General features: G+C 44.8%; 1 protein-coding gene across 2 annotated transcripts; it reads left to right on the forward strand.

The window, feature by feature from the left end:
* Positions 1 to 11,101: 11,101 nt before the first annotated feature.
* LOC128055131 (40S ribosomal protein S4, X isoform-like) lies at positions 11,102 to 23,832 on the forward strand. 2 transcript variants are annotated; one of them, XM_052647519.1, is made up of 2 exons: positions 11,102 to 11,320; positions 22,924 to 23,832. In XM_052647519.1, exon 2 carries the CDS (start codon positions 22,926 to 22,928, stop codon positions 23,715 to 23,717), a length of 792 nt encoding a protein of 263 aa, XP_052503479.1. In that variant the 5' UTR covers positions 11,102 to 11,320; positions 22,924 to 22,925; the 3' UTR covers positions 23,718 to 23,832. The 2 variants fall into 2 exon arrangements, with proteins under 2 accessions (XP_052503479.1, XP_052503478.1); XM_052647518.1 differs by having other exon boundaries at positions 22,919 to 23,831.
* The last annotated feature ends 289 nt before the right edge of the window (positions 23,833 to 24,121 follow it).

Raw genomic sequence — 24,121 nt, forward strand, 5'->3', positions numbered from 1 at the left:
AATTCTGCAACCCCATGGACTGCACCTTGCCAGGCTCCTCTGTCCATGGGACTCTCCAGGCAAAATACTAGAGTGGATTGCCATGCCCTTCTCCAGGGGATCTTCCTGACCCAGGAATCGAACTGGGGTCTCCTGTATTGCAGGCAGATTCTTTACCAGCTGAGCTACCAGGGAAGCCCAGGGTGACACTAGCCATTGTAATAAACGAACTCTCAAATTCTAATGACAACCCAATAGTTTATGTCTCACTCACATAATGGATACGGTTGAGTTGTTCTGGTTGGCAAGTAGCTGACCTCCAGGTGTGACAATGATTCAGGGACTCAGGCCCTTTCGATCCTGCAGCTCCACCATGCCCAAGGGCATCAGGATCTCTGCTTTCAGCTGGAGGAAGAAGGAAGAACACGAAGAAGGTATATGCCTTTCTTCACACCTGGTTCAGAAGTAACACGGATCATTTCCTACCCACAGTGCACTGGTAAGAACTTGTCATGTGGTCCCACTTAGATTAAGGGTCTGTGTAGTCCCCGGCTGGGAGCACAGATCTATGATGACCTGCCAGCCGTCTCTGCCACAGCAGAGGAGCAAGGAGGGTCAGAAGCCCTTCCTCTTCCCACTCCCTTCCAGCAAGAGAGTTTTTTCCTGCTGAGTTTCTGGACCTGACCACAAGGAGAACAGGAACACCTCTGAGCTGCATGAGCTTGGACCTCAAATCTTCATCTATAAAACGTGTACTGTTTAAAATTTTTTATTTTTTAACTTGGCCTTGCCACGAGGCACATGGGATCTCAGTTCCCCAACCAGGAATCAAATGCCTGCCATTTCAATGCCTCTGCATTGGAAGCGCAGCATCTCAACCACTGGACCTTCAGGGAAGTTCGAAAATGGGTACTTTCATATCCATGATCTTACAACCTTTGTGAGAGGTTGAAAAAAAAAAGTGGGGGGGGGGGGCGGCAGACATGATGCTCCTCATTTCCCAGAGGAAGAAACCAAGACACAAAGAGACTGTGTGACTTGTATAAAGTCACACACCAGGACCCAATTTCCCCCTTCTGGTACACAAGTTTGGTTTGTTTTGTTTTGACTAGACAACATCAAAGTCTGCTGAGAAATCACTGGATTGAAATGCAGGAATATTCCCTACTCAGCAAATCCATCTGAAAATCTCCAGGGGACCTAGGAGTATTACTGAGAAAAAGCCGTTTACTGTCTGAAATACAGGTAGTTTAAAATATATATATTTATTTATTTGGCTGCATTAGGTCTTGGTTGCGGCTCATGGGAACTATGCTGCTGCACAAAGCCTTCCCTAACTGAGGTGCACGGGCTTGGCATGTGGGATCTCGGCTCCCCAAGCAGGGATCGAACCAGCATCCCCTGCATTGGGAGGCAAATTCTTAACTACCGGACCACCAGGGAAGTCCCTGCAGATAGTCCTTGACAGGGACCCAGCCTGGACCTGGTAGGGGAGAGGGGGCCTGCTGTGGTGAGACTTAAGGGAAGGCCAGCTCCTCCTTTATCACTTTGCAGATACCCGAACTCCATCTTTCAGACCATCTGCCCTCCAGCTCAGGGATTCTCAACATAAGGAATGGGAGGAAAGGGAACCCCCTTTTGAAAAATGTTCACATCCTACAAGTACACTGAATCTCTCTGGAAGAAGACAAAAGAAATGATGAAAGTGGCTGCCTCTGGGGAGAGAGGCAGGTTTGCTGTGTCACCTACCTCCATGGGCACCATTAGCACCATCTGAGTCTGTGTGGACAGCGCCCCCTGAGTTGTGCTGTGTACAACCCTGAATGCAAAATAGGCTATTCCTCATAATATATTAATAGCTAACTCTATTTAAAATAATAATTAAACACAATTAAGAACCTATTTCCAGGACTTCCCTGGTGGTCCAGTGGTTAAGAATCAACCTTCAAAAGCTGGCGCTTAAGGTTCCGATCTCTGGTAAGGAACTAAGATCCCACTTAACCTAAGCCTGTACTGCAACAAAGATCCAACATGCGGAAACTAAGACTTCCTTGCAGCCAAAAATAAAAAAGTAAATATTCTTTTAAAAACTTATTTCCAATTTCTGGCCCCCTTTCTGAACCTACTGAATTAAAATTGTGTGAGGGTCAACCAGCTACACAAGGATACAGGGGTTTGAAAAACCTCCCCAGTAACTGAAACCTCCCAGCCCTCCAGCCTCACAGCTTTAGGAACCCTGATTTAGCCTATCCGTGCACAAGGGCCCCTTTCTTACCTCTAGAAGTTCTCAGCAGAACTTCATCTCAGTTGAGAATCAGAGAACTGGGAATAGTGTCTGTCACTAAGTGGAGGTGGAGGGAAAGGCTGAAGGGGCAGGTGGGTGAGAGCGCAAGGCTTAGTGAGCAGGCCAGCTTTGCCCCCCAGGCAGTCTGGTCCCCGAGACGCCTGCAGCCCCGAACCACTCCGGTTATTCCCGCCCCACCCCCACCCCAGTGTATCGCATCAGCATCTTTGGCCGGCACAGCCCCGGCTCGGCCTTGCCCGGGCTTGCCTTTTGTTGCATCATCCTCTGGCCTTGCCGGCTGCCAGGGGAGCAAGCCGCCCACTCACCGCTGGATAAAACCAGCTAATTATATCACCGGGAGACCCAAGGCGGGAGCACGTGGGTATTTTCAGCTGACCCAGCCTGTTTCTACTTGCTTTGCACGATTGTTCTTCTTTCAAAATAATAATAACAACTACCAACCAGGAATAAAAAAAAAAAAATCGCCTGGGGCTGTAGAGCGTGCTCCTGAAGCTAGAGCAAGGGTCCACCTGCTGCTCCAGGAGAGACCTTCTTAGCACTCAGCTAAGAAAATGACAATCAAGTCTCTTGATTCTCAAATCAGGACTCAACAGACAAACAGCTGTGAGAACAGGATACACTGGAATCAGCAGAATCAGGAAGACAAATATTTCTCTGAGCGCATCAATAACATCCTGAACTTCCCTGGTGGTTCAGATGGTAAAGAATAACAGCAGCATAGTAATTTATCTTCTCAACATTTTAAAAAATTATATCTGTAGTTTAGTCAAAAGTAGAGAGTTTTGTTTTCCCATGCATTCCTATATTTATTTTCTGAGCAGTTAGTAGAGTCCAAAGATACAAAATGATAGTGAAAATTCCCTCCTAACCCTGCCCTCAAGCCATCCATTTCCTTTCCAGAGGTTGCGGCTGGTTGTTTCTATCTCCTTCCAGGGATAGTCTATGAACATCCTGGACTTCCCTGGTGGCTCAGGTAGTAAAGAATCTGCCTGCAATGCAGGAGACCCAGGTTTGATCCTTGGGTCAGGAAGATCCCCTGGAGAAGGGCATGGCTACCCACTCCAATATTCTTGTCTGGAGTCCATGAACAGAGGAGCCTGGTGGGCTGCAGTCTGGGGAGTGGCAAAGAGTCCGATACCACTGAATGAAACACTTTCACTTTCATGAACATCCAGGTCCACAGTCTTTCATCCAAAACATGTGGGGACAAACGCGTTTCAAGATGCAGAACTTCTAGGATTTTAGGCAAGTAATGAGGTACATGTACCATGTATTTTGTGACACTTTCCCTCCATTCGAGGGTCCATCTAGGCTCTGTATAAGATGATCCTTTGTCCCAGTTTTAATACTGTAAGTTTCACGTCCAAGGAATCCCTCAGTCACAGGCAAGCATGATGATGGGTTACCTTAGGTCTGAGGTATTAACTGGGATAAATAACAGCTACAAACAGCTCACATCCTTTCAGCTCTGGTTTTGCTACCAATAAATTTGCCACAAACTGAAGGAAAAATTGCAGCCATGAAATTAAAAGACGCTTACTCCTTGGAAGAAAATTTATGACCAACCTACCTAGCATATTGAAAAGCAGAGACATTACTTTGTCAACAAAGATCCGTCTAGTCAAGGCTATGGTTTTTCCAGTAGTCATGTATGGATCTGAGAGTTGGACTGTGAAGAGGGCTGAGCGCCGAAGAACTGATGTTTTTGAACTATGGTGTTGGAGAACTCTTGGGAGTCCCTTGGACTGCAAGGAGATCCAACCAGTCCATTCTAAAGGAGATCAGTCCTGGGTGTTCTTTGGAAGGAATGATGCTAAAGCTGAAACTCCAGAACTTCAGCCACCTCATGCAAAGAGTTGACTCATTGGAAAAGACTCTGGTGCTGGGAGGGATTGGGGGCAGGAGGAGAAGGGGCCGACAGAGGATGAGATGGCTGGATGGCATCACCGACTCGATGGACGTGAGTTTGAGTGAACTCAGGGAGTTGGTGATGGAAAGGGAGGCCTGGTGCTGCAATTCATGGGGTCGCAAAGAGTCAGACACGACTGAGCGACTGGACTGAGCGACTGAACTGGACTGAAGGAAAAAACCCTTGATTTTCTGAGTTTTTTGAATTTTGAAATTGTGGACGAGGGGTTGTGAACCTGTCAGCAAATATGCATATATTCTTTTCACCCACCCGAATGGAAACACAGTGTTGGACTCACTGCTTTTTGTTTTGGTGTTTATCTTAGCGCTGTCCCACACCAGTGCAGAAAATACCTCCTGCTCCTTTGTACTGCTGTATAACACTCCGTCGCATGGAGGAACATTTAAGCTGTTTCTGTCCAGTCTTTTGCTGTCATAAACACACATAGTTTTAGGTGTAGCTAACTACATGGAGGGGGCTGGGAGCAGAGGAGGAGTCAGATCTTCATTCCTATTGCTTATTTGTGACTGCGGGGTTAACCCCAAGCCTGCTCAGAAGTTGAGGGAGAGACACCAAAACCTGCTGAGGTCTCCCAGATCTCTTGTACCTGTCCAACCACATGCGTCATGGAAAGTCATTCACATTAAGAATGGTTTTCCAAGCAAGAAAACAACTTATATTCAGGCCTACTGTCTTAGGGTTCTCCAAAGAAACAGAACCAATCGCTCATTCTTTCCCTCTCTCATATAGAAAGAGAGCTCACAGTCACAGAAGAGATAAAGCTGGGGTATGTAAAACAACCCTGGAGAGTATGAAGTGTCTTGTGTGGGATAAATTGGGAGTTCTGAGCACCACCTGAAAAAGTCCCCTCAAATATAGTCCAGAAGGGGCTTCCCTGGTGGCTTAGCAGTAAAGAATCGCCTGCCAGTGCTGTGAACATGGGTTCCAGCCGTGGTCCTGGAAGATCCCACATGCCTCAGGAAAACTGAGTCCGTTCACCACAACTGCTGAGCATGTATTCTAGAGCCCACGAGCTGCAACTACTGAAGGCCACATGCCCAGAGCCCATGCTCCGCAACAAGGGAAATCACAGCAGTGAGAAGATAACGCACTACAACCGAGAGTAGCCCCCACACTCTGCAACTGGAGATGGGCCACGCATAGCAGCAAAGACCTGGTGAGGCTGTAAATAAATAAATAAATCATATATATATATATATATAATATGTTATAATATATGTATGTGTAATCCAGAAAGCCAGAGAGACACTGGGAGTTCCTGCCAAACACTGAAACAAGCAGGCTTCCCCTCTGGTCAATTTCACTTGTTTTTCAATAAAAACCCAAATCTTTAATAAAATGGGTGAGCACAGCAGTATTAATAAAGTCTAAATGTAAGAACACAAGCTCTTAATAAAGAATTCAGGTACATTAGGGCTCCTTTCTCCCTGACCTGTGACCATTCATCAGTTTCATCCTGGTTAAGTCTCCAAATTTAAAACATTTCCCAACTAGACTTGTCATCCTGTTTCTAATCTGCCAACCACCGTGGGATCTCAGAGGCTTCTTGTTCCACGTAGATTCAAAAGGCCTTCCAGCTTCTCCTGTCTGCCAAGGGCTTTGCTTCACCCCAGGACGGAGCCATTTTCCTTGAGACTACAACAGTACAAGACTACATTCATTCATTCATTTATTCATGACATTACCAGCCCCAAATGATGATGTGTAGAGGTTATGGCTGCAAAAGGGGACACAAAATACTGTGCACCAATAACAAAGGAAAACAGACTCACACGGGTGAAAATGCTACCCGAGTAAGTCTCTCTGACCAGACCCAGGTAAAGAAAGGGGCTGAATTTCAGCAGATGGGAACTTGAAAGTCTGAATGAGGAATTCCCTTCCTAAAACCAAGGGAGGGTCCAGGTGGGGCTTAAGTTTATGCAATGATAGAAGTCTTTTATAATTTAAAAAAAAAAGTCACAGCTATAAATATAGTACTGCCAGGGCCCTTCCCATGCAAATAAAAGTCATGGAAACTTGCCTTCATTAGCTTACCATCAACCCACCCTCTGTGTGGCTAAACAAGGATCAGGGAGGAGGTGGCGTATTGGCAAGGAGTGGCACCTGGGGCCACAGTTTAAAATGTAAAGGACCAGAATGACCTGGGCTGGAGGAGAACGTGGGAGAGGCGAGAGAGAATGGACAGGGCCATCCTGCTGTGCCCAGAGCAGCTTGTCTCATGCACCCTGGACCCCTCCCCCTGCTGGCTCTACACAGGGCACTCCAACGGATGGGGCCCTAATCCCTGCCTCCCCCAATAGTAATAATATGATAATAATGGCGACAGCAATAATTAGCATTACAGAGGCTCACACTTACTGAGCACTTTCTATGTGCCACATGTTATTCTCAGTACTTTGTCCATAGTCACTTGGTGAGTTTTCGTAACAACTCTATGAATGAGACACCACTCTTTTCATCCCCATTTTAAAGATTGGGAAACTGAAGTAGAGACAGGGATTAACTCATTTGCTCAAGACAGACAGGGTCAGAACAAGGATTTGAACCCAGACAGGCTGGCTCCAGAGGTAAAGCTCTTAACCACTAATAACAATAACAGCTAACACTTAGGTCATGATTACCCTGTGTCAGCTGCTCTTCTAAGTGAACACATGTATCAGCTCAACTAATCCTTACAGGTACTATTACTAGCCCCATTTTACAGATGAGGCAACCAAAACACAGAAAGGTCAAGCCGTTTGCCCAGGTCACACAGCGGGGAAGCTGCATAAGAGGGACTTGAACCCAGGCAGTCAGGTTCCAGTGAGCACATTCTTGTGCCCCGAACTGTACCCTTGTGCTATGACTGGATTTAAGGGTAATCTGAGGGCAGTGGCCATGCCTTACATCTCTCTGCATCAAGTGTGGTGCAACACTGTGGGATCTAATCAGCACTCAACAAGTAGTCAATGAATTTTTCTGTAAAATAACCCTTCCTGAATATACAAAAGTTGTGTTTCAAGTCTGTTGTAGAAAATCCGAAAAATACAGAAAGGCTCCAAGAAGAAATGCAAGTCATCCTCATGCAACAGAGACAACCACAGTTCACATTTTGGTGTCTTTCCAGCCAGTGTTACAAAATAGGGATCCCACTCTATGCCCTGTTTTGTAACCTCCTTTTTTCTCACTTATCAATACATCACAATCATTTTCCCACGTCTTTACATTTTCTTCTGCAGCTTCCACAGAGCAATCATTTGTGAGTGCTCAAGTGACTTGCTCAGGGTGCTGCCAGCAATGAACGGGAATGTCACCCACAAACAGCCCCTTCCCCAGGGCGCTCCTCGTAAACAATCCTCTCCCGCCAACCTCTCTATCCCCTACATATGCCCATCTTATACACTTGACCCTCTCCTACTTCCTGGCATCTCTAGAAATCCCTTTGCCTTCCTTCTTAGACTCAGGGTCTCCTCCTCAGTTCCTGCCAAGGGTGTGTCCCCATCCAACACCCCTTACTTCTGTTTTCCTATTTTCTCCTCTCCAAGTTACCGTCACCTTTCTCATACCCTCCCTCATCCACGATCAAACTTTTGCTATCCTGTGCCCCATTCCCACAGAACTTGCTAGAGACATCCAGTTCCATCAACAAGCAGGCATTAGGCAATGTCTGTTGCAATGTACTGAGTGACACAGGAGACGATGCCAGCCAAGATGCTAGAGGCTGCAGTGCGGGAGTCGCTCGCAGGCATTCTGAGCAGGAGTCAAGATACAACGCCTTTACCTAAAGGAGGGGGGTCTCTCCTGGTGTGTGATTTCTAGCCACCAGACCGGGGCTGTGAAAGATATTTCGAGGCAAGGATCTCTTTTGATGTACTTTAAACCCCAACAGGGAGGTGGAGGCCTAATCCACCCTGAGGGTGGGGCAGCCTGGGCACTTTGCCCTAATGGGATGGAATGAAAGACTTTTGAAAGTGGTGGCTCAAGACAGGTGGCTTCTTGATTCTAGCCGCTGTGTCTCAGGATGGGGGGGGCAGTGGGGGACTGTGCAGACAGCTGGCAGGAGCAGGAAGCCTGAGTGAGATGACCAGGACAGGACTTCCTTCAAACTTGCTCTGCCTGCCCTGTGCCATGTGACCACAAACAGGTGCCTGTGCTTTTTGGCATCTTGGCATAATAGCATCTACCTTACCTACCTCATAGTTTTGTGTAAGGATCAAACGAGGTAAGCTCAGTAAAAACCTTTTTGCCAAGGGTAAAACCTCCAAGTTAGTGTGCTTAGGACTCTCTGCCTCTTTCCTTTTTTTGGAAGGTGCTGATAACAACTTTGTTTTTAGGGCATTTCCTCCTTAGCTGCATTCCTTTTGTAGACGAGGGATAGTAGTGGCTGCAAACAGGAACCACTCCCGAGCCTCTTTAGATCTGGGCCACTGCAGCCCCTTATCTCTTTGACCCCGAAGCAGCCTGATTTTATCACTGGTACTAATTGAAGGTCCAAGCCTGATTCATTTGAACAGTGTGTAGGGTGACTACCATCACGGATTCCGCGCTCCTCCCTCCCCCCACCCCACCCCCATTCGAGGCATTTCCTGGGACTTAGGACTTTCAGTGTTAAAATCAGACCAATCCCAAGCACAGAGAGACGGCTGGGCACCACAGGTGTACCAGGGGTTGGGCGCATCTGGGGTGGAGTGTATACCTGTCCAGCCTGCTGAGGTGCGGATATGTGTGATTATTCATGTTTGTGCACAAACATGTAGCGTGGATCTGTTGGTACCTTGGGGTTTTGTGTGTTGAATAAATGTTGCTGAGTGTGTAATCATAGGATGTGTGCGTGTCTGTAAGATGCGTGAATTATGTGCAGGGTTTCTATAGTATGTTGTATTTAACATGGTGTGGGTAATATTAGCACTTGTGTGACAAATGCATTGTTCTTTTCAGCCAGGGTTTAAGTGTATATTTTGTGTCTGGTGTCAGCAGGGGCCACAGGACTGGAAAAGGTCAGTTTTCATTCCAATCCCAAAGAAAGGTAATGCCAAAGAATGCTCAAACTACCACACAATTGCACTCATCTCACACGCTAGTAAAGTCATGCTCAAAATTCTCCAAGCCAGGCTTCAGCAATATGTGAACTGCGAACTCCCTGATGTTCAAGCTGGTTTTAGAAAAGGCAGAGGAACCAGAGATCAAATTGCCAACATCCGCTGGATCATGGAAAAAGCAAGAGAGTTCCAGAAAAACATCTATTTCTGCTTTATTGACTATGCCAAAGCCTTTGACTGTGTGGATCACAATAAACTGTGGAAAATTCTGAAAGAGATGGGAATTCCAGACCACTTCACCTGCCCCTTGAGAAATCTGTATGCAGGTCAGGAAGCAGCAGTTAGAACTGGACATGGAACAACAGACTGGTTCCAAATAGGAAAAGGAGTATGTCAAGGCTGTATAGTGTCACCCTGCTTATTTAACTTCTATGCAGAGTACATCATGAGAAACGCTGGACTGGAAGAAACAGAAGCTGGAATCAAGATTGCCAGGAGAAATATCAATAACCTCATATGCAGATGACACCACCCTTATGGCAGAAAGTGAAGAGGAACTAAAAAGCCTCTTGATGAAAGTGAAAGAGGAGAATGAAAAAGTTGGCTTAAAGCTCAACATTCAGAAAATGAAGATCATGGCATCTGGTCCCATCAATTCATGGGAAATAAATGGGGAAACAGTGGAAACAGTGTCAGACTTTATTTTTCTGGGCTCCAAAATCACTGCAGATGGTGATTGCAGCCATGAAATTAAACGACACTTACTCCTTGGAAGAAAAGTTATGATCAATCTAGGCAGTATATTCAAAAGCAGAGACATTACTTTGCCGACTAAGGTCCGTCTAGTCAAGGCTATGGTTTTTCCTGTGGTCATGTATGGATCTGAGAGTTGGACTGTGAAGGCTGAGCGCCGAAGAATTGATGCTTTTGAACTGTGGTGTTGGAGAAGACTCTTGAGAGTCCCTTGGACCGCAAGGAGATCCAACCAGTCCATTCTGAAGGAGATCAACCCTGGGATTTCTTTGAAAGGAATGATGCTAAAGCTGAAACTCCAGTACTTTGGCCACCTCATGCGAAGAGTTGACTCACTGGAAAAGACTCTGACGCTGGGAGGGATTGGGGGCAGGAGGAGAAGGGGACGACCGAGGATGAGATGGCTGGATGGCATCACCGACTCGATGGACTTGAGTCTGAGTGAACTCCGGGAGATGGTAATGGACAGGGAGGCCTGGCGTGCTGCGATTCATGGGGTCGCAGAGTCGGACACGACTGAGCGACTGAACTGAACTGTAGTGTGCAAGGTATGCGTGTCACTTGGATTGTGGGGTGTGTGTGTGTGAAATTGAACTCCACGTGGGGTTGAGAACGACTCAAAACACACGGTGTTTGCAGTCTTCACATGTGGAGGTGGTGCCCTGTGTGTGTGTTGTGTGTGCTGTGCTTAGTGTGCCACAGGATGCACACAAGCCTTTGGCAAGCAGAGTGAAGGCTGGGTGTACCCTGGCAGGTCTGCACCCGGTGTAGAGGTTCAGACGTGCCGTTCCCGTGTAGATGCAGTGCATGGTGCTCTGCGCAGGCTCTGAGAAGCTGCGCCCTCTCCCACGTATGGCGGTGTGATTCCTGTGTGGACAGAAACCAGAGGGTGTTGTGTGCGGAGGTGTATCAGCGGCGGTTGTGCAGCGTCCACTGTAGATGTTGCTTGTGTGGGGTGGGCGTTAGGCGGTGGCAGGAAGCCAAGAGCACCGCGGCCACTTCCGCAGTGAGGAAGAGGATGGGGGCCCATTGCCAGGCCTCGCCCCGGCCGGACTCGCACTTCCGGGCCCGCACTTCCGGACCCGCCTGCGAGGCATTCTGGGAAGCGGGGCCACGCCCACCGCGCAGGCCACGGGGAAGCGGCTGAGTCGGTTGCGCGCGCCGTTACCGGAGCAGTCTCTTTCCTCTCCTGCTGGGGGCTGCCCTTTGAAAGCCGCGTGGAGTTTATATTGTCCAACTCGCCGGCTCCTACCAAGCGCCATACCCAGCACGTCTGTTTTCTCCTTTAATCGATACGGCCAGCCTCTGAGGGACCTTCTAATCCCCACCGCACAGGTGAGTTACCTCAAGCTCCAAGAAGGGAAGGAGCCATACCGGCTTAGGCCCCTGACTCCCAGACTTGGCGCGAGAGAATTTATGACGAGAAAAAGGGCCGCGGGATAACGAATACCGTGCGTTTCCCCCGAAACCTGTCGAAAGATACCAGAAATCTCTCCTCAGACCTTTCTGAATTTCTCGCACTTGCTGGAAAGGGAGGGAATCGTCGGTTAGTGCAATGAAAACGAAGTTGGAAGAATGGAGGTATTAGATAAGCTCGTATGGTATAATATGATACTTCCCAGAGGGTGTGCAGTTAAATAATGAAGAAGGTAACTGTCCAAAGTTATGTTTAATACCTGTTGTGGAGTGAAGGATTAACATCAGTTTTTAAGTTCCACGTGGTCATTCTTCAGATGTGCTTCCGGTGGCGTCTTCCTCCTCCCATCCCTTATTCCTTCCTCCTCTTTCTTCTGCCATATCTTCCTATGTATTTGATCTATTAGGCTGAGTCATATAAAGTTACCTTTTATGTAAATCAAAACTAGTTAAATGTTGGCAATTTCATATGTTCAACCTAATGCATTTTAGAAAGCTTTTTTTTCTTTTTGGGGCGGCTAGGGGGAGGGGTGTGTCGTGCAGGATCTTAGTTCCCAGACCAGGGATCGAACCCACACTGCCTGCAGTGGAAGCAGGGTATCCTAACCACTGGACCACCAAGAAATTCTTGGAAAGCTTTTATATTTTGTGTTTCAGAAACCCTGAGATTTTCACTGATTGTAGCTTATACTTATGTATTATGGCTAGAGGGGTGGCATATGGGAGCTGGCTCTCCAGGAGATTGTTAAATATTCAAGGATTTTGCAAGAGAGTTGTTAAACCATTGGTAGCTTGAAATTGGCCATGGAGGGAGTATTTACACTATGGAAATTGGCTTCCCTCCTTGCCCTCCTGGGATCCAGTTTAGCAGAACGCTGTTGGTTGTTTGATTTATCTTAGGCCAAGTGAAATCAGTTCAGAACCACATAGATCCCCAAACACTGAGACTGAGGAAAGAGTAGAATGGATGCTGGGGAGGCAACCAACAAGTTCAGTGGTTGTGGGAGAAAACATTGAAAACTTGGGGATGTGCTGTAACAGTTCATAATTAATAGTTTACTTTAGTTAGTGTTAAGCATTTATCAGCACTATTTGAAGTACTTTATATGTGTTAACTCATTTGATCCCCACAGCAACCTTATGGCATAGATATCATTGCCATCCGTATTTTACAGATGGAGAAACTGAGGCTTAGAGAGGCTGAGTAACTTGGCTGAGGTTATACAGATAGTAAGTGGCAGAGTTTGGCTTTGACCTCAGGCTATCTTAACTCAAGAAAACATGATTTTAACTACACTGTATTATATACGTTAGGTTATGCTGCAGTAATAACTTCCAAATTTCGGTGTTTTACAGTAAAGACGGTTTATTCTTGCTCACATTTTTACATGTTGCCAGTGTGTCAGATGTAATTCTGCTTCACACATATTATTCTGGAACCCAGGCTGAAGGAGCAGCTCCTATCTTGGCCCCAGAGAAAAAAAACAATTCTAGCACCATGCAGTGATTCTTAAGATTCAAGTAATACGTGGCATACTTCTTGTCACATTCCATTGGTCAAAGCATATCACGTGGCCAAGCTTGACTGGGGGGGCTGAGAAATAGAATCCCCCTCTCCCTAGGCGCTGCAAGTCACGTGGCAACCTTCTGGGTAGTGAATAACTGGGAACTGTTTTAGGTTAGGTTCCCAGAAGCAGACCCTGAGTCAGGGATTAGAGTGCTCTATTAAGGAAGTGTTCCTAGGAGAATCCAGAAAAGGAGTGGAGGAGCAGGACAGGGAAGGAGGCAAAGCTAAGTAAGGGTATAATTTCAGGCCAAGTCCTGGGCTGAGCCTTATCCAGAGGGGGTTCTGGGTATAAATTATACCCAGAGTTTATCCCAACTCAAGGCAGGAGAGCTGGACTTTCGTATTTCCACAGCTGTGAGTCATCAGTTAAGGACTGCTCTAAGGGCACGTTTTGCTTTCTGAATATGGATGAAGCAGTTCCAGTAGCCCTGGACCAGTCCTTCGAAAAGAATCACGGGTGCATGGCTCTTAGAGACAAAGTCACGCAGAAGTCAGGAGAGGGAACAGAACCTGAAAAGAGATTTAAGGAAATGTGGACAGAGCACCAATAATTGACACTAAAGGAATAGTAATGCCAGCTACCACACTGCCTCTATTTCATACTGTTTTATTTTGATATCAAAGGTATGACTTTTTTTTCTCCTGTAGTTAGTGGCATGTCTTTGATGTCAGAAAGAGGGACCACAGTTTTCTCCTCTTGAAACAAAAGGTAATAGGGAATCATTACAGGTTTTTCAATAATCCTGTGTAGTACTTACTGAGCATGTGTGTCTAACACTGAAATTTCTCCAGAGTGAAGAAATCTGTGTATAATACTGTGGTGCAATTCTGTCAGTAACCCAGAGTTAGTGCAGCCTCCATAGGTTAAGGGTACAGTCCCTAATAAGACTGCCCTGTTCCACCTATACCAGCTGGAGGTTCAAGGGTTCCCAGGCCCTGCTTGCTTCTGACCTACAAATTCAGGGGTTCCCATGACCTTTTCAGGTTTCTTGATTTGCTAAGATGATTTATAGAACTTGGGAAAGTGCTAGGCTCTATGATTAGTTTTGTTACAAAGGATACATTAGTTTTGTTACAAAGGATTCAAATCAAAATCAGCCAAATAAAGAGACATACAGGAGGGGGTCTGGGAGAGCCCTAAGCATGAGCCTCCCAAGCCCCTCCTTGAGGAATCGAATGTGTCACCTTCACAGGACACTGATCTATTCATCTGGAAGACTCAACCAAACTTTGAGTGTTCAGAGTTTCATTGGGATTTCATTATATCTGCATGATTGACTGAATTCAGTCTCCAGTCACCCTCCTCTTCCTGGAGAAAGTTGGGCTAATATCACATGACTCAAATCCCCAATCCTTTAATCACATTATTGGTCTTTCTGATGTAACCAACCCCCATCCTGAGGCACTCATTAACATAAATTCAGGTGTGATCTGAGAGCCCCACCATGGTTAACAGAGACACCCTATCTCTCAGGAAAATCAGGAAGGGTTCAGAAGCTCCCTTCCCAGAACCTAGGACAAAGACCAGATAAATTCTTTATTATGCAGCATGTATCATCAGATTGGAGAACAATACTTAACTGAGCGGAATTTTTGTAATTCCACAGGTAAACATAAATGTAAAAGCAAATACAGTACACCAAAGACAAAAAATCCTATCCAAAAATGCAACCAGGGAAGTAAAACAGATGACTTAAAAAGGAACTGTGGAATAACAGCAGACTTATTTTGCACAGCAGTGAAGGCTAGGAGATAATGGAGTATCTCCAAGAGAATTACAAGGTAGATTGCTCTTACTGAAAGATAAAGCATAAAATAATTATAGGATACTGTAGTGATATTTATCTGACATCCCAGAAGAAAGTTAATCTGTTACTGAAGTTATCCACTTAAAAACCAAAACATTTTAATGATTTTTGATATAAATCATTCCAAAGTATATCACCCCATCCCCCTGCCTTCTTAACTGGTGAGTTCAACATTAGTGTGCTTTTAGGTAGTGAGACTCCCCAGGGTTACTGAGATCTTCTGTGCTGTTTGCCCTAATATTAAATGTTTCCACATGCTGTATTTTATACCTCTTTCTGCTTATTATGATCTTGTCTCACTGCAGCAGCAGTTTTATTGAAGCTCTTAATCTGCTGCTGATTTAATGTGCATTTGTCTGAATATGGGTCACAGGCTTTCTCCATCCTCCTAATATATATAGCTCATTAGCTATATCTGACAGATTTTATTTTCTGAAAATGAGCACCTTGGTACAGTACATCCAGCACGTTCTTCTTACTGTGTAATGTTGACATCATGTAGGCTTTCCCCTCTTGAATCTGAGTATGTCCATGGGTTATAAAAAGATGATACAGCTTCCACCTCTCGGAATGCTTGTTCTTGGAACCTTAATCACTATGCCACAAGGACGGGGAGAAACCACAGGGAAAGGCCCCATGTAGGTGTCTGATAGAACCCCAGCTGAGGCTCCCATTTAGCAGCCAGCACTAATCTCCAGCTTTGTGGATAAATGAGTGAGCAAATGAGCTTTCAGGCGAGTCCAGCCCTAGCCTTCAAGCCACCCTAGTTGAGACCAGGTGGAGCAGAAACAAGCTGTCCCTGCTGATCCTGCAAATAATCCAAATTATGAATTTAATAAGCCAAAGAGTGATGGTTTTAAGCTGTCTCTAAGTTTGGGATGGTATCATTCACAGCAATATATAACTGGAAAACAATGTGACTACTTTCTACTCACAGCTTAAAAGTTGTTCCATGTGGCTTGGAGCCACCTGGGAGCTCTTAACCCAGAGGTGTCCTTTGCCAATTTTAAGGAAGTTAAACCTTGTAAATTATTTTAAGTCTGTTCCTGCTCTAAACAAAACTTCTTTGGTTTCAAGGAAGGAAAAAAGAACCCGTTCAATTTACTTCAGGAAAGGAGGATTTAATGAAGCGACACAGGGGCTTATAGGAACCCCAGAACAGAAGCTGCTATACAGCATGGAAACTGCAGCTGTTTTTACATATGTAAAATATATGTATACATAATATATAAACAAATACAGATTTTATATATACAGACATATGTATGTTTGTAATTTCTACCACTCTCTGCACGTGTACTATATTCTTTCCTCATTTTGTATTCTCATTTCAGAAGTGGTTCATCATAACCCTTCCCCACTTTGTAGTCCCCTTTCTAATCTCAATCTTTATAATTCAAGTGCTGTTACTGATTCAGTGCCCAGTTTCCATTTCTTGAAAAAACATCTGATTAAAACAGCTCCTCTTTGCTAAGTAAGGTCCCACAAAGGACAAGCATCTGGGCTAATTACACCTAAACTAACTTTGGTCCGGTGTCCATCTCAAGGAAGACAGCTGCAGTTTTGAGGTAAAGAGTCCCCCAGAAAGAGTGGGTGGGCATGTAGTGACTGACCTCTAGAGCAGCTCCTCATTAAGGCTGTTAACTCCTGGCCAGAAAATGAAATCTGAGATGAGATAAGCATGACCAGATGAGAGAAGCACATAATCAGGAACTGGCAGCCCAGAGGAGGATCAAGAAGAGGGAGGAGGAGGAAGAATTATGTCTGGCAGCAGATGGTGAGACCTGCAGGCCCTGATAACATCTGCAGGTGTCATTTCACCCTAGGTGGGTCCATGGTGTCCTACATAGAGACCCCAGAGTACAATAGTTCAAGTTCTAGGTCAACTAATATAAAAGCTGTGAGACCTCAGGCAAATTACCATCTTTGACCCTTGATTTCTTCATCTGTAAAATGGGAATAATAGCGCAGCCTTGCTGGGCAAGGGTGGGAATTACCTAACTCGTGCCTCATCACAGCCATTCAGTAAGTGTGAACTCCCTTTTCTTCCTCCACTTGGAAGTCAGAGCTCCCCTTCCAGGTTGTGGAATGTACTGGGACAAAGATCCTGTGGCTAGAGGTCAAAAGTTTTCTCACTTCAGTTACTCACAACCTCAAAGGAGTTCCCTGCCTCAGGGCTTCACACCTTGCAAAGGTGAAACAGGCCTTTTATGAGTCCAGAGCTACCCTGATGGGGCCACTGACTATACGTTTTTCTAAAAATCACCAGATTTCTGGAACCAGTAGATGTGCACTTTAGAAATCAGTGAATAGAAAATGCACAGCGAAATAGCACTGAAGCTCTTGGATAGGCCCCTCTCATTTTAAGAACATGACAGAAATTATGAAACTATCAGGCAGATCTCAGTTCCATGAAGACTCTCACTCTCCTCAGGTGGCTCAACACTGTACAGTGGCAATTACTGAACTGTGTGTGTTGCACGTCAAATGCGAGAACAGAGGCACGGAGCTTGAGGGAAGGGGCTCTGGATCAGGAGTTCCAGGCCTGAGGTCCATTCCCAGCCTTGCTGCTGCCTAGCACCATGTCCTTGGGCAAGTCACTTTCCCTCTCTCATCCTGATTCTCCACACAGGTAAAATAGGATGATTGGACCAGTTTCCAAGAGGCCTCAAACTCAAATAGGAAAGGAGTCTTAGTGATTAAAAAGAACCCTCAGAATTACCCAAAGTGAAAGTGAAGTCACTTAGTTGTGTCCAACTCTTCGCGACCCCGTGGACTGCAGCCCACCAGGCTCCTCCATCAATGGGATTTTCCAGGCAAGAGTACTGGAGTGGGATGCCATCGCCTTCTCCGAAACATTAGTTCAAATCCTGTTTCTTCCACTATTAGCAGTGTGACCCTGAGTAAGTTGTTTAACCTCTATACACCAGTTTCCTTATCTGTAAACTGGGGATAGTTACAGTATAAGGTTGTTCTGAAGATCGAAGAAGGCAAACCACGAGGGCATGCAGCACACCACCTTGTACATAGTAAGTTCTTGATGAATGGTAGATATTGTTGTTAGGGATGGGGATTTTAAAATATATTTTTGAAAGTGTAGCTCTATTAATCATGTGACCCCTGGGACTCCTCAGGCCAGAATCAGTAGATTTCTGGAGTGTCTAAAGAGGAACAGATACAAATTTGTACAAAAAAGTCATGGCACTCCTTCAATTAACAAGTTTCCCTTTTTTGATGATGGTGGGGACCTCCTTGTAAGACAGTGATCTTGAAAGCCAGGTTATGGGGAGAAAGAAATGATTTTATGAATGTTTTAAGCTCCCACTCCTTTATATCAGCCTGGAGGACTTGATCATTAAGGAGGTTACTTAATCCAGGCTACAGAGAACTTAGTATACAGAGCAGTATTTCTGTAATTTCTCGAGAGAGAACAAGACTCAGATTCCTGGGTCACATCCCATATTACTTGATGGCTAGGAATCTCCAAGGGTAGGAGCCTCTGAAGGGACATTTATTTAAGCTGGTGCCCAGTTACTCTTGTCCTAGAAGTTTAGGAAACCTTGGCAGAGAGGCTAGATTGCAAGACTGAGAACTGACCCTCCCCAGGGTACATGGGAGGAGGAGAAGGGAGAAATGGCCGTTTTAATGAGGTGACTGAATATTTATCTGTAAAGTGCAGTTGAAATGGAGGCAGACCAAGATGCCTAATGGACAAGTTATCCCCTTCCTTCTCAGTTCCCACTCCATGAGGTGTGGACTCATGAGACAAATTAAATGAGGGGAAGAAAAATAATGTCTTTGTACATCTGAGTGTTCTGAGAGTCCTGTGAATGAATTGCTGCTCTCAATGATGTCACAACATCATCATCAAAACATCAAACCATCGTTATCAAAAAGTCTTCATCTAAGAATCTCTTCAGCTTTGAAACCCAGCTTCTATGGGTGTGAGGTCACCCAGGAGCTAAATCAGGTTAGGGCCCGCTTTAGGTCTGAGAAGTTGCCCTTTGCCTCCAGGGCAAGAACCAGAACATGCTCTTCTAGTCTTGCTGGGAAACAGTTTGGGAGCAAGAGGCTGGGAATTAAATCTTCTGGAGGAATCACATAGCCAAACAGTTAAAGAGTGGGTCCACACAGATGGTTATAAGAGAACAGGTCAGTGTGCTTCTCTGGCCTTGGCATTCTGGTTTTCTCCAGTGGTCACACTTCTGGGCCAAGGGTTCATGTCCCTGGGGCTCTGTCCTCTTCCTGAGAGGGATTTCCTTCTTTTTTCTGGTCACTTCTTGCTCTTCCCTAGTACAGATGAAGAACTCTGAAATTCTGAACATCTAATGCCTTTGATTATTGATTGTAGAAATAATCATAATAATCTCAGATTTGAACCATCATTTATACTGTTTTTTAAATTGTAGTAAAGAACATATAAAATCATTTTAACCATTTAAAGTATGCAACTCAGTGGTATGTAGTACACTCAACAATGTTCTGCAGCCAACACCACTGTCTAGTTCCTGAGTTTCCTCACCTCAAAAGAAACCCTGTACCTATTAAGTAGTCACTGTCCATTTGTTCCTAACCCCCAGCTGCCAGCAACCACTAATCTGCCTTCTGCCTTTGTGCATTTGCCTGTTCTGGATATTTCATGTAAGTGGAAGCATATGACATGTGACCTCTGGCTTCTTTCACTTAGCATAAAGATTAAATAGTATTCCATTGTATTTAATATACTACATGTTGTGTATCAATCAGCTGGATATCCTTTATACATTTAAAGTGATTTTTTTAAAAATTATTTATTTTTGGCTGCACTAGGTCTTCATTGCAGTTCGGGGACTTCTCATTGTGCTGGCTTCTCTTGTTGCTGAGCATGGTCTCTAGGGCACGTGGGCTCGGTAGTTGTGTTGCGTGGGCTTAGTTGCCCTGCAACATGTGGGATCTTCCCGGACCAGGGGTCAAATGTGTGTCAGCTGCACTTGCCAGGTGGATTCTTAACCACTGGACCAACAGGGAGGTCCTAAAGTGCTTTTCATAAACACCGTATCACCTGATCCTCACCAAAACTCTGGGAGGTGGTCAGGGCAAATATTATTCATTATCATGGAGATTTTCCCCATTTTACAGATGAGACTGAGGCTCATAAAGGTGGAGTTACTTGTCCAAGGTCTCATAGGTGGTTAATAGCAGAATCAGAACCCAGGTGTCTGAGTTAGGATGACCAAAACCTTTCTTGAGCTGTTTGCTTAGTAATACTGAACAGTGTCCTTCCTCCAAGATCATGAGTGGACATGTGCTCATCATAGCAAGACAGGTGAGGACCAGTGAGAGTTGAACCCTTCAGTTCAGTTCAGTCACTCAGGTGTGTCCAACTCTTTGCAACCCCATGGACTACAGCACACCAGGCCTCCCTGTCCATCGCCAACTCCGGGAGTTTATTCAAACTCATGTCAATTGAGTCGGTGATGCCATCCAACCATCTCATCCTCTGTCAGCCCCTTCTCCCGCCTTCAGTCTTTCCCAGCATCAGGGTCTTTTCAAATGAGTCAGTTCTTTGTATCAGGTGGCCAAAGGATTGGAGCTTCAGCTTCAGCATCAGTCGTTCCATCAGTGAATATTCAGGACAGATCTCCTTTAGGATGGACTGGTTGGACCTCTTTGCAGTCCAAGGGACTCTCAAGAGTCTTCTCCAGCACCACAGCTCAAAAGCATCAATTCTTCGGTGCTCAGCTTTCTTTATAGTCCAACTCTGACATCCATACATGACTACTGGAAAAACCATAGCTTTGACTGATAATCATAGCTAATAACCATAGCTTTGATAATCAGCCCGACGGTTTGGTATAAAGGTGGTAGATACAAGACAGACCATGCATGGCTGCAGCCAGCAAGGAAAGAGTGGGGCTCTGAGTCCTGGAATGGAGGTGTTTAGATGGATGAATCTTACACTCCCTGCTTGCACAGGCCTAATTTTGTCCATTGACAAAGTTGATCACTGCCTAACAGGGCCTGATCTTACAAGGCTTTTCTGCTCAGACCTCCTTAAGAATTCTCCTTCCATCTCTGCATGAAGTATACATACTTTCCTAGAATACTTTACTCTCCAACAGCAAACCTAGCAGTCAGGGCTTCATAAATGTTTGCCAGCTAAGTCAGTTTAAGGACTTAGGTCTCTGATGTTTCACCCTTTTTCCTCAGCAGTGTGTCACCAGTAGCAATCTTCAGTGCAAATAAGCAGGACTTCGGGGAGTAGAATCCCACTCTGCTGCAATGAGAGTTTTATTCTCACTAATAAAACAGCAAAACTAATAATGGAATGTTTGGAAAGCTGAACAAAGCAACAAAAATGATCCATAGCCTTACCGCCCTAACACAACTGTTATATTGAATAATTCTCTTCGCCTGGCTTTCCTGCCTTTCTACCTTCCTTCCATCCACCCATCATGAAAGTGATGCACAATATTGCAATATTTTAAACATTACCTAATACCTCACACCCAGAGACAACCACTGTGAACATTTTGCCCACTTTCTTTTTTTTAGGGTTTATTCATTTATTTATTTGGCTGCACTTGGTCTTAATTGTGGCCTGCAGTCTCTTTGGTTGAGTTATTTGGACTCTTAGTTGCTGTGTGTGGGATCTAGTTCCCTAACCAGGGATTGAACCCAGGAACCCTGCATTGGGAGTGTGGAATCTTAGTCACTGGGCCATCAGGGAAGTCCCAGAAAGAGACACTTAAAAAAAAATTTAATTTCAACTGCACTACATGGCATGTGGGATCTTAGTTCCCCAACCAGGGATCCAGTCCCCACAGCCTGCATTGCCAAAGCACTCTTAACCGTTAGATCACCAGGGAAATCCCTTCTTGCAGTTTCTTTCAATGTTTTTTTCATAACTGCAGCTATACTGAATATTCCATTCTGTTAGTATATATGTTGTTTTTGTTACTAATTTTTTTTCTAATAAATATGTTTATTTACAGAAATTTATGGAAAAAATTAGCCAATAGGAAATAAAAATTACCCAGAATATCCCTTCTACATATGGAAATTTTAACATGCGTTTTTAAAAAAGGTTTATTTGTTTTTGCTTGTTTGGTTTTGGCTGTGCTTGGTCTTCGTTGCTGTATATGGACTTTCTCTAGTTGCGGCGAACACGGGCTATTCTTCGCTGCAGTACTCAGGCCTCTCGTGGTGGCTTCTCTTACTGTAGAGCATAGGCTGTAGGTGTGTGGGCTTTCAGTCGTTGCAGCTTAGGGGCTCAGTAGTTGTGGCACATGGGCCTAGCTGCTCCACAGCTTGTGGGATCTTCTGGACCAGGGATCGAACCTGTGTCCCTTGCATTGGCAGGTGAATTCGTAGCCAGTAGATCACCGGGGAAACTCTAACATGCATTTTTTTTACATAGTTGTGATCCTACTGAATACAGTTTTTTTTTCTTTTTTTCCCACCTATCTTAATCTCATTTCCCCGTGTTGCCCCATAGTCTTTACATTAACTTCATTTTTGTCTTTTTAATATGTAACACATTTATATAGTACGGTATTAAAAAAATTAGGATACTATGGAAAGGTTTTTTCCCCACTTATTTTTCATTTGCCTGTTTTTCCTCCCATAGCACCCACTGCCACCTGTTCCTGTGGACCCTCCTCCTGAAGCACCCTTACGTGCACATGTAAAATACATGAGACTTACGTATATTCTTTCCTCATCTTTCCATTTTTTACATAAAAAATAATGAACTATGCACATTCACTTTCTAAAACTCAACAGTATATCTTAGAGTTTTTCCTATTTATATTCAAACAGAGTTTCCTCATTTTTTTTTATACCACATAGGATTCTGCTTCATGTAGGGTAGCATAATGTATCAAACTAGGTCCCATGAGGGGAAAGGCAAGATAGGGGAATGAGTACAAACTACTATGTATAATGTAAATATGCTACAAGAATGTATAGTAAAACAGAATATCACCAATATTTTATAACTATAGATGGAATATAACCTTTAAAAATTGTGAGCTACTGTGTTGTACACCTGAAACTTATATAATACTGTATATCATCTATACCTCAGTTTTAAAAAAATGTTTTTTAGAAATTAGGCCCCATCAGTGAATATTCAGGTTATTTTCCTCTCTTTGTGCGCAGTGCAGCTATGGCTCGGGGTCCCAAGAAGCACCTGAAACGTGTAGCAGCTCCAAAGCACTGGATGCTGGATAAGCTGACCGGCGTGTTTGCCCCTCGTCCATCTACCGGTCCGCACAAGCTGAGGGAATGTCTCCCTCTCATCATTTTCCTAAGAAACAGACTTAAGTATGCCCTAACAGGAGATGAAGTGAAGAAGATTTGCATGCAGCGTTTCATTAAGATCGATGGCAAAGTCCGCACTGATGTAACCTACCCTGCTGGTTTTATGGATGTCATCAGCATTGATAAGATTGGAGAGAATTTTCGTTTAATCTATGACACCAAGGGTCGCTTTGCTGTTCATCGTATTACACCTGAGGAGGCCAAGTATAAGTTGTGCAAAGTGAGAAAGATCTTCGTGGGAACAAAAGGAATCCCTCATCTGGTGACCCATGATGCTCGCACCATCCGTTACCCTGATCCCCTCATCAAGGTGAATGACACCATTCAGATTGATCTGGAGACGGGCAAGATTACTGATTTCATCAAGTTTGACACTGGTAACCTGTGCATGGTGACTGGTGGTGCTAACCTGGGAAGAATTGGTGTGATTACCAACCGGGAGAGACATCCAGGCTCTTTTGATGTAGTTCATGTGAAAGATGCCAACGGCAACAGCTTTGCCACCCGGCTCTCCAACATTTTCGTTATTGGCAAAGGCAACAAGCCATGGATCTCTCTTCCCCGTGGAAAGGGTATTCGCCTTACCATTGCTGAGGAGAGAGACAAGAGGCTGGCGGCCAAACAGAGCAGTGGATAAAATGATCTCTATGTAACATGATTGGAAAAGTCTTTGTACTTAGTTAAAGATAATAGCACATAAAAAAATAAAGCTGTTTCTAATCTGCTGCCAACAATAGTACTGTGACTAACACTGTATGTGTGTCATTTCAAATGTGTGAGCCTCCATCTGTGGAATAAGCTCCTAGAAGTGGAATTGCTGGGTCAAAAAGTGAATGCATTTTTAATTTTGATAAGGCCAAATTGTACTCTGTAGGTTAGCAACACCAGCATGTGATTTAACCCAGTGTCTAGCCTTGGTTACTTTCTCCATGTTCTTTTGTCCCTATAACAGAGTTAGGACCAGCCTCAGGCATAAAGCAGTTTTCCTTTCTGGCTACTCATACGTTATCTGTAATATATTGAAGGCTACTGGATGACAGG

Source organism: Budorcas taxicolor, chromosome 11, assembly GCF_023091745.1.
Source record: "Budorcas taxicolor isolate Tak-1 chromosome 11, Takin1.1, whole genome shotgun sequence".
Lineage (NCBI taxonomy): Eukaryota > Metazoa > Chordata > Mammalia > Artiodactyla > Bovidae > Budorcas > Budorcas taxicolor.

What these genes read in the sequence shown, in the direction of transcription:
- LOC128055131 (XM_052647519.1), top strand. Translation starts at nt 22,926, where the DNA reads ATGGCTCGGGGTCCCAAGAAGCACCTGAAACGTGTAGCAGCTCCAAAG.